The sequence below is a fragment of the Salmo salar genome, chromosome ssa02, assembly GCF_905237065.1.
Source record: "Salmo salar chromosome ssa02, Ssal_v3.1, whole genome shotgun sequence".
In the NCBI taxonomy this organism is placed as follows: domain Eukaryota; kingdom Metazoa; phylum Chordata; class Actinopteri; order Salmoniformes; family Salmonidae; genus Salmo; species Salmo salar.
The window spans coordinates 57,462,490-57,479,654 of NC_059443.1; the positions used below are offsets into that span (position 1 = coordinate 57,462,490).

The following is a 17,165-nucleotide window of genomic DNA, read 5'->3' on the forward strand; positions in this document are numbered from 1 at the left end:
CATACAGTGGTGTGCTTACTCTATAGTGCTTTAGAGATGTATTCCCTCTAAAAAATATATAAAATGAGGGAATTATTCAAATGTAACTCTTATTATGTCAATTGCAATTAGGTTAAGGCATTATTATAGCCTATACTGGCTATAATGACTGGCACAGTGAACATACTCATAACAATGATACTGTAGTTGACAGTAGACAGCAAATTGACCTTAAGAATCTATAGCATGCAAGAACAAGATCAAAATAGTTGCAAGTTGCGTTTATTGAATTAAATGGGGCGTAATAAAATGAGTTGTGAGTAGGGTAGTGAGTTGTGAGTCCCTCTTCTGTTGGCTTTGACAGTTTTTTTTCGAAAATGGGTTGGGGAGGTGGCCGCAGGGTTTCCCAAAGTCGTCTTATGCACAGTTACTTTTTGATTTTTTTTTTGCAGGGGAAGCAAAATAGTTTTGCCAGGGCGGCTGTGATTCGCGGGAGGAGAGCCTGTTTTTTCTTAGGCTCATCTGCAGCAACAGTACCTGAACAGGTGACAGAGAACAGGGCATGAAATCAGGGTCGTGTTCATTAGGGTACACAGTAGCAAAATATTTTGAAACGGAAAACAAAAACAAGCATTTGTTATTGGCAAGTTCAAGAAAGTTCCTCCCTGTTTTAGTCCATTGTCTTCCATTTAGTGGCTAATGAATAAGACCCTGATAACTTCATCATAGTCTCCCGTCCTTACATTACAATAGTGTGCTGAAGACAGATGCACATGTTGACTGACAGAAATGAGGACTTACTATCATTGCCAAGAGGAGACACCTTGTTCTTCTTCTGATCCTTGTTATTTCCTCGCTTCTTCTTCCCTGACTTCCTCACTTCTTTCTCCATAGCCTCTTCCTTCTCTTTCTTCTTAGTAGAGAGAGAAACAGATATGAGTCGATGCCTCACAATCAAACAGGCCAAATAACTAAACGATCTACTGGTTCTTGTCTGTCTCACCTGTGTGGAGGTGATGTCCTCGAGGTCTGTGGAGAGGGCGCTGCTGATGGGCTTGGTGCTTTCAGAAAGGTAGCTAATTACCTGGGACTTCTCAGAGATGGCTGAGCTTACACTGGTCTTTTCCAAACCAGTGATGTCATCAGCCATCTCCTCTAGGTCCCCTTCTAGGGTTTCCTTCCAAGCCAGGAGCTCCTCGGTGAGGGTGACGTCACTCCTTGAGGAGGTTGAGGAGTATGATCTCCCACTAGCATGGCTCCTCCTGGCTCCAAAATGGCCGTCGGAACTCCAGTCCTCGGAATAGTCATCTATGACTTGTGTGATGGTGTCCGCCATGCACCCGATGGCTCCCTCACTACCAGAGCGTGCGGCACACAGTTGAGCCCGGTTGGCGTCCGAACGCAGGGACAATCTTTTAGCCGCAGTCTTCACGATGGCCTTCACCGCATCCTCCCCACTGAATTGGATGCTCTCCTCCAGGCCAAAGACGACAGAGATGTCAGCATACTTCAGGGCATGCTGGACCTCCACAAAGAGATCCTTCATCAGCCTGAAGGGGTCATTGGCCCTCCTTGTCTGGGGGGACTCTGAGGCCTCCAGTTGGCACATGATGCCGTGGAGAATAAACTTCAGGGTCTGGGGGCTCATGACGGTGGTCCAGGGAGTGGACCGAAGGAGGATGTCCTCCTTGCCTGGTAGGAGGGAGGGAATATTCTGCAGGGGGTCCTGCCTGTTCTTGGTGGGCATCAGGGAGCTGTCACTCATCTCGGAGACCTCAGCTCCCCCCACCTCTTCTTCCAGGGTCTGGTAAGGAGCTGCCCGTGCTGCATGGGTGGTCGTCACAGAGTCGTCCTTCATGGAGGTGCTGGGGACTACCTCTTCTTCATCCAGGCAGGGTCTGGGCAGAAAAACGTCCAGAGTCTGGGCAGGAGCTGCCCATGCTGCCTGGGTTGAGGTGGAGGGTTTAGGGTATGAGACAGTCATGCCACTCACAACCACCTCCTCTTCGTCCTTGGGTGAAGAGGAACACGGAGAGTCAGGGAACCTTTCCCTGGCACCGGAATCCAATCCTAAGAAAACACACTCATTTTCTGAACTGGTTCAAAGCCACATCCATGTATAACACTATGCAGTATCTAGTACATTTACTATAATGGTAATACACTGATTATTACACAGGTTATTACATGGTTATTACTGGTCATATGGGCAAAACAGGTTATAAGTGTACCTTTCTGGATGATGAGCCTGGCCTTGTAATCGTCGTTGCAGGTACTGTTCAGGATGTCTCCCACCCTGGTGGTCAGGACCTGGTAGACGGCCCCTAGACAAATCAAAATGTATTTAATACATGGGTGTCAAACTCATTCCATGGAGGGCTGAGTGTCTGCGGGTTTTAGTTTTTTCCTTTCAATTAAGACCTAGACAACCAGGTTAGAGGACTTTCTTACTAATTAGTGACCTTAATTCATCAATCAAGGGTGGAGTGAAACCCTGCAGAAACCCGGCCTTCTATAGAATGAGTTTGACATTTGATTTAAAGTAATTCTTCACACATAACATGTCTCCAAACACTGTATAGAAAAATAAGAAAAAAAGAGCAGAGTGAAAATGAAAATACCATTACTGACAATGAGGGAAAAGAAAGAAGGGGAATGTGCAGGTGCAAAAGACGGTAAAAACAACATAATAACTAACCTAGTGCCTCCTTGTTGTCATCGGAGAGGGAGCTGGGGGACTGGAGGGTCAGGAAGCTGCCCTTCTCCAACAGAGCGGCCCACCTCCCACGGGACTCTGCCCCCTCCTCCTCTCCAAGCTCACTTGACCAGGTGGAGTCGCTGTCCCACAACTCGTCCTTGCTGGATGTGGGGGTGTCCCCCCAGCCGTCCCTATACATCCAGTTGAAGTTGTCATTCCACATAATGTCTCTACCCGGTGGGGTGGTCGGCAGACCCAAGAAGTTCTCCAGCAGATTCTTAATGGCCCGTTGGATGAACATGTACAGCACGTCTGTGAAGAATTCATCGGAGAGCCTACGTTTGGCAGCCAGGTCTTTCAGGATGGGCTCGGACCTGCTCTGGCGGGCCATTGGCCTCCTGCCCATACCGGTGTCCAGAAGCATCTGATACACCTTGCAGATGAGCTCCTTCCCAAAGTAGTGGACCTTCCCCCTGAAGATCCTGTTGACCAGCTTCCATGAGGACAGGATCTGCCCCAGGGGCTCCACTGGTGGGGTTAACTTCATGTCCATGATGTCATTCAGTGAAACATCATCCTCACTGCTGAACTCCTGGTGGTGTTTCCGGTCAGTGTCAGAGTGCGTCAGATGAAAAATAACATCAAAGATGTTACTGGCTGTGACTCCTGCCTCTCTGTGGCCGGTGATGGGAGCAGTGGTCTGGCTACTTCTTCTGCTGCCATGCCCAGACTGGGGAATGCTGGGAGTGCTGGCAGTCTGGGTCGCGTCCATCTCCCCAGCAGGGCTGCTGGTCTCCCCAACTTCCCCTGGCCTCTCCCCAAGCAGGGCAAAGACAGGGAGGGACCCCTCGCTAAGGACTTTATGGACGTCGCTTCCCTTGGGCCTCCTCACTGACCCCAGTTCTCCCAAATCTAGCATGTTGGACCTGCTCGATCCCTGTGATAACCCAGGGCATCTCCCATTCCGGCTGTTGTTGCCTCTTCCAGACCTCATGTGGTGGATCTGTCTGGTGGCCTCCTGGGCACTCTCACAGGCGTCCCTGAACAACTCTGAGAAGATGCTGGAGAGGCTCTCTTCGGTCAGAGTGATGCCTGGATGGGTGTTCTCCAGGTCATCCTCACCAGAAAAGAAGAGGTCCTCCTGGGCCCTTTTCAGGATGTTACTCACAGACAGATCTGCTACGCCCTGAAGCTCCTTGTCGGTCTCAGAAGGGGGAGTGGGCGGCTGCCCACCCAGGAGCCTTCCCTTCGGCTCAGAACTCCGCTGGTGGAACTCCCTGGAGATGATCTGGAGCTCACCTGACCCCCATCGGGATGAGGTGGACGACTCTGGACTGGAGGTCCGGATCAGAGCCATCACTGGGAGGAACACCTCATTGGAGACACACACCACCCACTCGATGATCTCGTCCAGGTCGCCTATTGTCACGTTCTTAGAAAGAGAAACAGAAAATAACAAACTGACAGCTAGTAGTTTTTATGTTACAAGATCGTTTTTTCACATGATCACTCCACCTTTGAAAGCAGAAGAAATGGGGGACTTACCATTTGTTTGAGGAATTTCCTGATAAGCTTTCTCTTACTGGAAAACAAACAAACAAACACCAGGAATCATTGGCAACTTAAAATAGTGTTTAGATAGATTATATTTTTTCTGCACATAATGAGGTACACAGCAGGACTCACGGGTGAGACTTCAGGAAGTTTGTTAGAGAGAACATCTCAGGTTCAATTGGACGGGAGGCATCATCGCTCTTAGCCTCGGACATGACATCACTCTTTAGGGTCAGGAGGTCATCAACAGATGAAGAGGAGATCATTATCTCCCCATCAGGTGTCAAGGGACATAGGGGTTCTGAAACAGAAGACAGTCAGAATTACCACCGAACAAGCTAGTAACCACGGAAACGATTCTATTGAAGTTGTATAATCAGGAATAAACACTGTGTCATCAACACCCACCTGTTGTCTCCATTTTAGTAACTTTAGTGCCCTTCTTGATAGCTGGCAGGACACCTACAGAAAGTAGACATTAATGGATCCTTCCACCATATATCGTTTTAGAATTCTATCAATAAATCCAAGTATTTTGGAAGTGGAGATCAATACTCACTGTAACTGGTTCGAGATAGAAGAGTTTGAGGCAGTGCCAACATACCAACTACTTGGTGGCTTAGTTTCCCCCCCCCTGCCTTAGCCTCCCTAGCCCTTCTAGCCTTGATAGCCTCTCTGGCTTTATTTTCTGCCTTTGCTATATTGGCCTCTCGGCTGGGCCTGGGGCCTTGCGGGGGCTTCGGCACAAGGTTCTGAGACAAATAACAACAGTGGGGAAATCATATCACCATAGAAACCACATTTTTCACCATAGGCATGATGGTACTGAGTGACATGTCACATAAGGGTTAACCTTAGAATTACAATCATAATTAAAATCTGAATTCCAATACTATTAGTTCTAACTAGTAGGTGGTCCATGTGTCTTAATGGCGTTATTATCTCGTTGTAAACTGGTTTTCAACACGTCGTATTACTAGATTGCAACCAACTGGTCTCCGTTACAACCAGACTAAAAGCTGTTTCTTACCTTTCGAGGGCTGTCCTGGGGGCAGTCTACCAGGGCTGGCCCATCATGTCCACCATGGCCAGCCGAATGGACGTCTGTCTGGAGCACCTGCTCTCCAGCACTAGCTTGGAGGGTCCCAGCCTGGGGTATTGGAACATAAAGAAATACATTTAACTTAAGCCCTCCATTATTATGCCCACTTTTCCAACTCTAAATCATAACCTTAGAATTACAATCAGAATTAAAATCTGAATTCCAATACTATTAGTTCTAACTAGTAGGTGGTCCATGTGTCTTAATGGTGTTATTATCTCGTTGTAAACTGGTTTTCAACACGTCGTATTACTAGATTGCAACCAACTGGCCTCCATTACAACCAGACGTTTTGCAACAGAACTAAAAGCTGTTTCTTACCTTTCGAGGGCTGTCCTGGGGGCAGTCTACCAGGGCTGGCAGGCTTAGTCCATCATGGTCAGTGGAATGGACATCTGTCTGGAGCACTTGCTCTCCAGCACTAGCTTGGAGGGTCCCAGCCTGGGGTATAGGAACATAAGGAAATACATTTAACTTAAGCCCTCCATTTTTATGGCCAATTTTCTAACTCTAAATCATAACCTTAGAATTAAAATCAGAATTAAAATCAGAATTCCAATACTATTAGTTCTAACTAGTAGGTGGTCCATGTGTCTTAATGGCGTTATTATCTCGTTGTAAACTGGTTTTCAACACATCGTATTACTAGATTGCAACCAACTGGTCTCCGTTACAACCAGACTAAAAGCTGTTTCTTACCTTTCGAGGGCTGTCCTGGGGGCAGTCTACCAGGGCTGGCAGGCTTAGTCCATCATGGCCAGTGGAATGGACATCTGTCTGGAGCACTTGCTCTCCAGCACTAGCTTGGAGGGTCCCAGCCTGGGGTATTGGAACATAAGGAAATACATTTAACTTAAGCCCTCCATTATTATGCCCACTTTTCCAACTCTAAATCATAACCTTAGAATTACAATCAGAATTAAAATCTGAATTCCAATACTATTAGTTCTAACTAGTAGGTGGTCCATGTGTCTTAATGGTGTTATTATCTCGTTGTAAACTGGTTTTCAACACGTCGTATTACTAGATTGCAACCAACTGGCCTCCGTTACAACCAGACGTTTTGCAACAGAACTAAAAGCTGTTTCTTACCTTTCGAGGGCTGTCCTGGGGGCAGTCTACCAGGGCTGGCAGGCTTAGTCCATCATGGTCAGTGGAATGGACATCTGTCTGGAGCACTTGCTCTCCAGCACTAGCTTGGAGGGTCCCAGCCTGGGGTATAGGAACATAAGGAAATACATTTAACTTAAGCCCTCCATTTTTATGGCCAATTTTCTAACTCTAAATCATAACCTTAGAATTAAAATCAGAATTAAAATCAGAATTCCAATACTATTAGTTCTAACTAGTAGGTGGTCCATGTGTCTTAATGGCGTTATTATCTCGTTGTAAACTGGTTTTCAACACGTCGTATTACTAGATTGCAACCAACTGGTCTCCGTTACAACCAGACTAAAAGCTGTTTCTTACCTTTCGAGGGCTGTCCTGGGGGCAGTCTACCAGGGCTGGCAGGCTTAGTCCATCATGGCCAGTGGAATGGACATCTGTCTGGAGCACTTGCTCTCCAGCACTAGCTTGGAGGGTCCCAGCCTGGGGTATTGGAACATAAGGAAATACATTTAACTTAAGCCCTCCATTATTATGCCCACTTTTCCAACTCTAAATCATAACCTTAGAATTACAATCAGAATTAAAATCTGAATTCCAATACTATTAGTTCTAACTAGTAGGTGGTCCATGTGTCTTAATGGCGTTATTATCTCGTTGTAAACTGGTTTTCAACACGTCGTATTACTATATTGCATCTAACTGGCCTCCGTTACAACCAGACGTTTTGCAACAAAACTAAAAGCTGTTTCTTACCTTTCGAGGGCTGTCCTGGGGGCAGCCTACCAGGGCTGGCAGGCTTAGTCCATCATGGCCAGTGGAATGGCCATCTTTCTGGAGCACTTGCTCTCCAGCACTAGCTTGGAGGGTCCCAGCCTAAACATAAGGAAATACATTTAACCTTAGCCCTCAATTATTATGGCCACTTTTCCAACTATAAATCATATCAATCTCGTTTTTACAGCATATAGGTTATACTACCAAGAAGATAGCCTCATTACATATCAAGAGAGAGAGCCCCAGAATGAACAAACATTTTTTTTATCACTTATGAGACTTACTTTTAGAAGAATTATTCTCAACGGTTTATGATTTCTATCCATTGTGCTTTCAGGCACCCTTCAGATTGGACCTGACATTTTTTTTACAAACAAATACATTTTAAAATACATTTAAAACATTTTTTTACAACATCTTGGCCAGTTTTGCTGTACTCACACAGAATTTCTTCTTTATCCACGCAAAGTGATTTATTTGAACATGAAGATGACTGTCCTTTGCAAATCATCAACTCAACTGAGCCAAAAGAAGCGCACTGAACCTTTTCTTGAGTTCGTTTACGTCATAGGCTTCTATATTCCATCGTACATTATTACGTCAACTACAACAGCACAGAGCGACCTCTCCGGGAAATGAATGCATTGTTTCTGATCACATACAATATCAACATTTTTTTTTACAATGTAACCCAAATCACTTTGGTTCAGTAAGGTTTTATCGTATTTTATGGATAAATGTTGCCCTCTGTTGGCCATAACTGAAATAGTCAGGAATTAAAGTCGCGTCATCATCAGTCTGCACACTCCCACTATTGGACTTTTAACAGCTACGGTTAATAATTAACATAACATCTATTTATTGTCAATAATATGAACCAATCAAATGACTATAGTCAAATAAATCAAATCATTGATGGGTTTGGTGAGGGAAGACAGATGTAGTAACCTGATATGATCAGGGCAGGCCCACATATTGCCAATGAATGAATAAATGTTTTAAGCCAAATGTCTATTTGTCCAAGACAGTCATTGTTACCCAAAATGCCCCATATAGCTTAATGTCACACATCTATCATAATTTATACAAACTGGATGAATGCAGGCTGTTGGTTTGTAAATGTTGTAAATAAATATGTATATATTATGCATATTATTATTCTTTTTATTATTGTTTCATTCACTTATCTTTTTGACCTGCACTGTTGGAGTTCAGATCTTAAGAATTTCACTGTACCCTGCAATTACATCTGCGACCCCTATGTATGTGATTAATAAACTCATCTAATCGAATGAAATCTAATCTAAATTCAGATTTTTTTTCTGGATGAGGAAACCTAGTCATACGTAGCTATAATTTACAGAAATCATAAAGGTTTACATTATTGCTGAATAAGGCTATCACAGCGTGCTCTTTTCATACCGGTGTTGTCAAACAAGAAACGATGCCTAGAATTTAGTTTAGGGCAGCTGGCGAAATCCCGCCTTCTTCGTTATTCTCAAGATCGGCATTTAAATACACCAATCATAGTTCGTTTTCAGACCGGTTTGGGGAGATTGCTTTTAAAATTGACCAATAGTGGCCACGAATACACGAGCGCAGTGCTTCCGGACTGCCCCTGTGAACCTAGCTAGCAGTGATACTCGAAGCCGATTTGAATTAACACCGAAAAGTAAGTGGTATTTTAATTGCATAAGAAATGTGCTGTATTGAGTAATTTTCAGTATCTGCATGGATTGTAAATTTGAAACATATATTTCTCTTTCCATAATGCTCATAAACAGAAGCCATGTTCGAGTATATTTTTGTTGAAATCTTTGCTAAAACCTTGTGCAATCTGGCTAGCTAACTAACACATTTAGCATTGCGTCAAGCTAACGCTAGTACTAGCACGGTCGTGTCTGTTAGCAGTTCACTTCTGCTAGCAGTGTGTCGCAGGTTGGTTCCGAGAATTACATTTTAGGTCAAGTTAGGCCCTAGAAATGTCTTGCTCGTTATTAATTTGAGCCAACGTTATTTCTGAATATTCACCTTGCATTTGGAACCTATTTCCCTTTATAGCACTTTGCTGTCACAAAGTTTGAATGAGAGGAGGCGGCTGCCATTGTTTGTGCGGAGAGTGAGGCATGATTCCTTGTTCAACTTGATTGAATCCGGCAACTGGCTAACTACTGTAAACTGAGTTACTGGGTGGTCGCTGGTCCAATCCTTGTTTCTAGCTAGGTAAATTGTAATGATTACGTGCCAAATGTATTCGCTTCCCATTTTGCGTACTGTCCAACTTTGGTGGTGTGAGTGCGGCCTGCTACTAGCATTATTAGCAGCTAGCTAGCTAATGCTATGTAGGAATACACGTTAGACGAGTGTTTCCCAAACTCGGTCCTAGGGACCTCAAGGGGTGTACGTTTTGGTTTTTTGCCGTAGCACTACACAGCTGATTCAAATAAGCATCAAGCTTTGATTGAGTCAGCAGTGTAATGTTGAGGGGGAGACGTGCACCCATTGGAGTCTGAATATGGAAAACCCTGTGCTAGACGGTGAAACTAGGATTCAATTCAGAAAGTTAAATTACAAGAATTGGAATCCTCATTTACTATAACTAAGGTTAGATGGTGAGGAATTTTACATAGATTATTGAATTGGCATTTCAGTTAACCTTCTGAATTTACTGTGTTGTTGATACAGACCCCCCCCCCCCAAAAAAACTAGTCTCCAGTCTTTCCTAGCTTCAACTAACGCAAGTACCCCTTCTCTAGAATGGCAGAGAATGACGTTGACAACGAGCTGTTGGACTATGAAGAGGATGAGGAGCCTCAGGTTGCCCCGGAGACCGCCACACCTGCGGGCAAGAAGGAGGTAAAGGGCTCTTACGTCTCCATCCACAGCTCCGGCTTCCGAGACTTCCTGCTCAAACCAGAGCTGCTCCGTGCCATTGTCGACTGTGGCTTTGAACATCCCTCTGAAGGTGAGCCTCACAGGCACTGCCCACCTTCAACCAAGGACTGTCTTTGACTTTGTCCATTCTGTGTGTGTCAAATGGCACCCTATTCCTGATATAGTGTACTACTATTGAGCTGTGCCCATAGGGCTTTGTTCAAAACTAGTGCTGTGTGTGTATGGGCCCTGGTCGAAAGTAATCCACTATATATAGGGTGTCATTTGGGACTCGGACTATGAGTTATACATGTATGCCCCTTCAAGCATCACATCATACTTAAACTGGTCATCTCTGTATACCTGTCGCAAGACCCACTGGTTGATGCTTATTTATAAAACCCTCTTAGGCCTCACTCCCCCTCCCCTACCTGAGACATCATCCTCCACATACAACACCTGTTCTGCCAGTCACATTCTGTTAAAGGTCCCCAAAGCACACACATCCCTGGGTCACTCCTCTCTTCAGTTTTCTGCCGCTAGTGACTGGAATGAGCTGCAACAAACACTCAAACTGTACAGTTTTATCTCAATCTCTTCATTCAGACTCAATCATAGACACTCTTATTAGATCGTATTTACTGGTGTTAATCAGATCAATGTCCCTGTCAGTGTGATGTATTGTTGTCTCTACCTTCTTGCCCTTTGTGCTGTTGTCTGTGCCCAATGTTTGTACCATGTTTTGTGTTGCTGCCATGCTGTGTTGTCATGTGTTGATGCCTTGCTATGTTGTCTTAGGTCTCTCTTTATGTAGTGATGTGTGTTTTGTCCTATTTGTTTTTTTTTACTGTTAAATCCCAGGCCCCATTCTCCGCAGGAGGCCTTTTGGTAGGCCGTCATTGTAAATAAGAATTTGTTCTTAACTTACTTCCCTAGTTACGTTTCTGTCTTTCAGTCCAACACGAGTGCATCCCACAGGCCATCCTAGGCATGGACATCCTCTGCCAGGCCAAGTCTGGTATGGGCAAGACGGCTGTGTTTGTACTGGCCACCCTGCAGCAGATTGAGCCTGTGGACGGGCAGGTGAGTGGTTGAGGGGTTTGGGTTACCCCGGCCAAACCCTAATGACGCTGGGCCAATTGCAGTCTGAATTTGTTCTCCTTTTAATCTCACTATTTACACAGATTTATTTTTATCCTATTGGATAATCTTGTGTGCTTTTTGTTTCTCAGCTGTCCAGAGAGCTCTGTATTAAACATCCTCCCCTACCCCTCTCTCTGTCTACCAGGTGTCTGTGCTGGTGATGTGCCACACACGAGAGCTGGCCTTCCAGATCAGCAAAGAGTATGAGCGCTTCTCCAAGTACATGCCCACCGTCAAGGCAGCCGTGTTCTTCGGGGGCCTGTCCATCAAGAAGGACGAGGACGTGCTGAAGAAGAACTGCCCCCACATTGTGGTGGGAACGCCCGGCCGCATCCTGGCCCTCATCCGCAACAAGACCCTCAACCTGAAGAACGTGAAGCACTTTGTCCTGGACGAGTGTGACAAGATGCTGGAGCAGCTGGGTGAGTAGGACAGGGGGGCTGATGTGAGTGACGGGAGCAAGGAGTAAGTTGAACGGTCAATTGAAAACACGTGTTCCAATGTACTTACTAGCATACCACTTAGAATGCGCTTCTAATACACTGTCATACTAAGTAGTAGTGGATCTTGGAACAGAATGTGATAGAGGGTGTGACTTAAGTAAGGATTTAGCCAAAACGTAGGAACGTATTTACATTTTATGTAGTCCTCGGATTTCAGGCTGAGTGGGTTGACTTTTTTTGTGACGGCCATATTATTTTCCTCCCTCAGACATGAGGCGTGATGTTCAGGACATCTTCAGGCTCACACCCCACGAGAAGCAGTGCATGATGTTCAGCGCCACCCTAAGCAAAGAGATCCGCCCTGTCTGCCGCAAGTTCATGCAGGATGTATGTTGGAAGAGGTTCTCATAACTCGTGGTTATGTACATGTTCTGAAACCTAAAGTAGCAGTTTTATATACACACACAGATTAACCCATCTCCCTAAATTGCACTTTAAAGAGGCAATCTGCGATATAAACATTAATGAAGCATCTTCCTCGCCCTTGTTTCGGAGGGATAGGTCTGGAGAAATTTAACCACTCATATTCATAGAGCTATGGATGCAAGAACTGACCGTATATGATATCAGAATTATTATTTTGACCATGTTTTGAGACTATAGTTTTTTATTTTTACGTTTACTTTGTTTACAAGCATTGTAGTGAAACAAGCTTGTATTTTGGGTTCTGGTGAGGTATGAAAGTTGAACTAAGCTCATGGGCATTTGTTAAATTATTTTAATTTAAATGTCCAAAAATTGATGTAGGAACTGCTGATTGACCCTTTCTAAAAAATAAAATTGGGGGGATAGTAAAGGGATTTTGGATATGGTTTAATATTCATGTAAAAAGTTCCAGTTAAGCCCCTCTAAGCTTAGACTGTCTGTCTCACAAGTGGCCATATCAGGGGGGCAGTGACCCTCTCTTAACCTGGGGCTCTTGCTCTGGACATTTTCGGGAGGAACAGTCCTTGCATTAAAGCTATAACAGAACTCTTCTATAACAAAAAATAAAGTTCCATCCAGCTCTAGTACTAGTAATTGACGTTCACAAACACATTTGTAGTTCTTCATTCACCAACACAGAATGTGGTTTTCACTTAATGTAGCTAGGTTTATAAAACTGGGCCAAAGAGTGACACTTTCCCCATGTTATATTCATTAGGGCACACTAGCAAAATGTTTTGCAATCAAAGTCCAGGTAGTCCCTCCCTGTGTTCTGTTTGGTGCTTAATGAATATCTCCTGTAGCCCATGGAGGTGTTTGTGGACGATGAGACCAAGCTGACGCTGCACGGCCTGCAGCAGTACTACTGCAAGCTGAAGGATAGCGAGAAGAACCGCAAGCTCTTCGACCTGCTCGACGTGCTCGAGTTCAACCAGGTATGGACAAAAGAGGTCTTTTCAGAGATTTGAATGCTAAAACGTAATTTATTTTAGTTTTAATCTGAGTGAGTTGAATGGATTTTGTCCATGGATTTTGAAAGGCACATTTTAAATACAATTGTACTCATTCAAGTGAACCAAGTCTATGCACCAACAAAGTTTCTGCCTGAGTTTTATGCCCTGTGTTTTTCGTCTTTAGAGTGTACATTTATTTGACCAGGGTAAAGCCAGGGTGCCATATCAGATGCAGCATGAGTTTTGTGCCCCATGTTTGTCTTCGGTGTCTCACTGCCATTTTCTCCCCTGTCTGAAGGTGGTGATCTTCGTGAAGTCTGTGCAGCGCTGTGTGGCTCTGTCTCAGCTGCTGGTGGAGCAGAACTTCCCTGCAATCGCCATCCACAGGGGCATGGCCCAGGAGGAGAGGTGGGTTCTGACGGAGAGGAAAAACTGGCTAAACCCTACAGTCTATGCACTTGTTCAAATCTGAGCGGTTTTGATTGGTATAAGCAATATTAGGATATTGCTTACACTTCAAGTCATCTCAGATATTAATAAGTGCATAGGGTTTAGGGGTAGATTGAGTCTTGGCTTTCATTGGGAAATTCTGATTTGGACAAAAGACTGTCCTCGACTTCTCCGTCCTCTCTTATCCGTAAACCGATGTGGTTGAGGAGTGTCAATTCGTTAGTAGGCAAACGGTGTCCTCGCCTCCTGAGGAAGCATAAATGTCCTTTGCTGAAGTTGAGATCTCCCCTTTCAATCAGCTGTTTACTCTGAGAAGCATGCACATATTTAAAACGATAAGTAGCATATCGTTTTTATCCATAAAATGTCTAGCTAAATGTATTTTTACTACTTTACACATTTTCATTTGGGATTCCACCCCTGTAAATGTAATTTGCATGATGTGTGAATGGAGTCTAATTTCAGACAAGCACATTTCCTCCTCTCCTCAGTTACTGTTGACTTTTGTTTTGGGTTTTTTTTTTCAAAAGGATGAGAGGAATGAGGAGTTGCACAATCAAATTGAGAATCTCATTTACATGCACATTTTCTATAATAGTCATGTAGCAGAAGCTGTTATCCAGAGGGACTGAATAATAACTCTCTCAGACAACATGTTTGTGGGTCACGGTTTCAGTGTACCCGCAGGAGTGAAGCAGGAAGTATAATGCCTGTTGTACTTATTCTAAGTCTGTGGATGGGTCCCTTCCTCCCCCAGGCTTTCCCGGTACCAGCAGTTCAAGGACTTCCAAAGGCGGATCCTGGTGGCCACCAACCTGTTTGGCCGAGGGATGGACATTGAGCGCGTCAACATCGTCTTCAACTACGACATGCCCGAGGATTCCGACACCTACCTGCACAGAGTGGCCCGTGCCGGCAGGTTCGGGACGAAAGGTCTGGCCGTGACCTTTGTGTCCGACGAGACTGACGCCAAGACCCTGAACGATGTGCAGGACCGCTTCGAGGTCAACGTGGCAGAGCTCCCAGAAGAGATTGACATCTCCACCTACAGTAAGCTATATCCAACTAGTCTAGCACACATTTGGATTTCATGTGCTACTGCAGTACGTTTTTCATGGTTTTTGTCTTAAATGTCATCCTATTCCCTATGTAGGGCACTACTTTTGATCAGAGCCACATAGGCTCTAGTTAGAAGTAGTGCACTATATGCAGAATAGGATGCCATTTCAGACACAACCATGTTTTCAGTTATTTATTCCTTTGGGTTTTGTAATATCCTTCATTGCTGCTTGCAATTATTCCTTCAAAGGAATTGTTGATGAGCCACTTTAGAGCATTTGTTTATTACCTGGTCGTTCCAATTATGTCGTCTGTATAGCTATCTTATGCTGAAGGTATCCATTTTTTTTTTGTACCCAGTATCTGCAAGTCATTTTATGTGAGTGCACTGCTTGATGCTATAAACTCCCCCTCTTTTCTCGTTTCAGTTGAACAGTCCAGATGAAAATCGCCCCCTGACCAGTGAAGACGACGTGTCCGTGCCCCTCTGTCCCTGTGTTTATTCAGAGGGAGAATAAAATAATCATTTTTTAATTTCTTTTTTAAATGCCTCCCAGTTCATTAAGCATCACTTTTTATTTGATTTTATCCTATTCTCCCGAGGCTGCAGTTTTAATGTTATTTTCCCTGTTAATGGTGGTTGTTTCTATTTTTGCTTAATGAAATAATTGACATTAAAATGTTTTATACAATGTTATGTCACTGTTTGTATATTTTCTTTTTCTTACTAATAGGGTTGAAAAATTCTGGCAATTTTCTGAAATTAAGAAATCCCTGTTGGATGTTTCTCTGCTTATTCCCTCCCTGGGAAAGTTACCAGAATTTTCTAACCATACTTACTAATTAGGGAAGTTGGCTTTTCACATTGCAGCATATCATTGAACATGAAAGATCAATGTTGAATTGAAATGAGTCAGAAGACAGACCAACATTAACACTATAGAATAAATAATTCAATTTTGCCTGTCACAAGTAGGGGGCACTATGATCATATATTTAAAACACCATTTGAAAAACAAAAAGTATATACACAACAAAAATACAAATGCAACTTGTAAAGTGTTTATGAGCTGAAACAAAAGATCCCAGTAATGTTCCATACGCACACAAAGCTTTTCTCATTTTGGGTACAAATTTGTTTACATCCCTGTTACTGAGCGTTTCTCCTTTGCCAAGATTAATCCAGGTGTGGCGTATCAAGAAACTGATTAAACACCACAGCATTATCATTACACATGTCCACCTTGTGCTGGGGGACAAAAGGTCTGCAGTTTTGTCACAACACAATGCCATAGATGTTTCAAATGTTTAGGGAGAGTGCAATTGGCATGCTGATTGCAGGAATATCTACCAGAGCTGTTGCTAGATCATTTAATGTCCATTTCCCTACCATAAGCCACCAATGTCGTTTTAGAGAATGAATTTTGCAGTAGGTTCAACAGGCTTCACAACCGCGGACCACGTGTAACTATGCCAGACCAGGACCTCCACATCCGGCTTCTTCACCTGCAGGGTTGTCTGAGACCATCCACCCGGCCAGCTGATGAAACTGGGTTTGCACAGCTGAAGAATTTCTGGTCAAACTGTAAACTCTCAGGGAAGCTTGTCTTGACCTGACTGCAGTTCGACTTCGTAACCGGGCAAATGCTCAGACTTGTTACCCGTTGAGCATGTTTGGGATGCTCTGGATCGACGTGTACGACAGCCGGTTCCAGTTCCTGCCAATATACATCAACTTTACATAGCCATTGAGGAGTGGGACAACATTCCACAATCAACAGCCTTATCAGCTCAATGCGAAGGAGATGTGTTGCACCACATGAGGCAAATTTTGGTCACACCAGATACTGACTGGTTTTCTGATCCACGCCATTACCTTCTTTTTACGTTATCTGTGACCAACAGACGCATATCTGTATTCCCAGTCGTGTGAAATCCATAGATTAGGGCCTATGCATTTATTTCAATTGACTGATTCCCTTTTATGAACTGTAACTCAGTAAAATCTTTCAAATTGTTGCACGTTGCATTTATATTTTTGTTCAGTGTATAATAAATATAGGAGGAACTCCAAATTCCTCTCTCTTTTTTCCCCTCTTTCTCCTCTGCCCCTCCTCCCTTCTCTTCACATTCATACACAAACTTATTTTATTTTCTGTTTTAGAATACGACTACTAAATTTTCTCTCCTCAGTCTACCTATTTCAGACTGTTATTTAGATATTTAGTGGAATGAATTTATTTAACGTATTGTATTTAGCCCTCTACATTTAAATCTTAATATCTAGGCAAATGTGTATTTTATATCTTAAATGTAAAGGTTATAATACATGCTAGGTAAGACCAGGCCAAGTTGCCTTTAGATGCTGATCTTGGGTCAGTTTTGCACTTTCCCCGTAATGGTTAAGGTTAGGATTTGGGGAGTTGAAGCTGATTCTAGGTCTGTACCTAGGGGAAACTTCACCCCAGAGCTTGTTTTTGTGTGAAATACTGTACCTCACGCCATGCTGTCAGTAGCACCACATATAGGGGTGGAGCAGG

General features: G+C 43.9%; 2 protein-coding genes across 4 annotated transcripts; one reads left to right on the forward strand and one right to left on the reverse strand.

Moving 5' to 3' along the window:
* Positions 1 to 10: 10 nt before the first annotated feature.
* LOC106587354 (uncharacterized) lies at positions 11 to 8,182 on the reverse strand. 3 transcript variants are annotated; one of them, XM_045706651.1, is made up of 17 exons: positions 7,659 to 8,182; positions 7,502 to 7,572; positions 7,197 to 7,316; positions 6,804 to 6,923; positions 6,426 to 6,545; positions 6,033 to 6,152; positions 5,655 to 5,774; positions 5,262 to 5,381; positions 4,791 to 4,983; positions 4,640 to 4,693; positions 4,364 to 4,532; positions 4,223 to 4,259; positions 2,678 to 4,109; positions 2,211 to 2,303; positions 983 to 2,049; positions 781 to 892; positions 11 to 516 (listed from the first exon to the last, which is right to left on the reverse strand). In XM_045706651.1, exons 2-17 carry the CDS (start codon positions 7,541 to 7,543, stop codon positions 407 to 409), a joined length of 4,029 nt encoding a protein of 1,342 aa, XP_045562607.1. In that variant the 5' UTR covers positions 7,544 to 7,572; positions 7,659 to 8,182; the 3' UTR covers positions 11 to 406. The 3 variants fall into 3 exon arrangements, with proteins under 3 accessions (XP_045562607.1, XP_045562615.1, XP_045562611.1); XM_045706659.1 differs by having other exon boundaries at positions 781 to 889; positions 7,659 to 8,181; XM_045706655.1 differs by having other exon boundaries at positions 7,502 to 8,182.
* A 558-nt stretch (positions 8,183 to 8,740) lies between these two features.
* LOC106587357 (ATP-dependent RNA helicase DDX39A) lies at positions 8,741 to 15,322 on the forward strand. The gene is made up of 9 exons (XM_014175705.2): positions 8,741 to 8,889; positions 9,974 to 10,182; positions 11,047 to 11,174; positions 11,380 to 11,656; positions 11,946 to 12,064; positions 12,967 to 13,098; positions 13,415 to 13,524; positions 14,324 to 14,616; positions 15,054 to 15,322. The coding sequence occupies exons 2-9, from the start codon at positions 9,975 to 9,977 to the stop codon at positions 15,068 to 15,070; spliced, it is 1,284 nt and encodes a 427-aa protein (XP_014031180.1). The 5' UTR covers positions 8,741 to 8,889; position 9,974; the 3' UTR covers positions 15,071 to 15,322.
* Positions 15,323 to 17,165: the final 1,843 nt, after the last annotated feature.

What these genes read in the sequence shown, in the direction of transcription:
- LOC106587354 (XM_045706651.1), bottom strand. Translation starts at nt 7,543, where the DNA reads ATGGATAGAAATCATAAACCGTTGAGAATAATTCTTCTAAAA. An exon ending in CCCAGGACAGCCCTCGAAAG is followed by an intron (nt 6,546 to 6,803) that starts GTAAGAAACAGC and finishes CCTATACCCCAG; the next exon opens with GCTGGGACCCTCCAAGCTAG. An exon ending in AACTTCCTGAAGTCTCACCC is followed by an intron (nt 4,260 to 4,363) that starts GTGAGTCCTGCT and finishes TTTGTTTTCCAG; the next exon opens with TAAGAGAAAGCTTATCAGGA.
- LOC106587357 (XM_014175705.2), top strand. Translation starts at nt 9,975, where the DNA reads ATGGCAGAGAATGACGTTGACAACGAGCTGTTGGACTATGAAGAGGAT. An exon ending in CTTTGAACATCCCTCTGAAG is followed by an intron (nt 10,183 to 11,046) that starts GTGAGCCTCACA and finishes TCTGTCTTTCAG; the next exon opens with TCCAACACGAGTGCATCCCA. An exon ending in GGCATGGCCCAGGAGGAGAG is followed by an intron (nt 13,525 to 14,323) that starts GTGGGTTCTGAC and finishes TTCCTCCCCCAG; the next exon opens with GCTTTCCCGGTACCAGCAGT.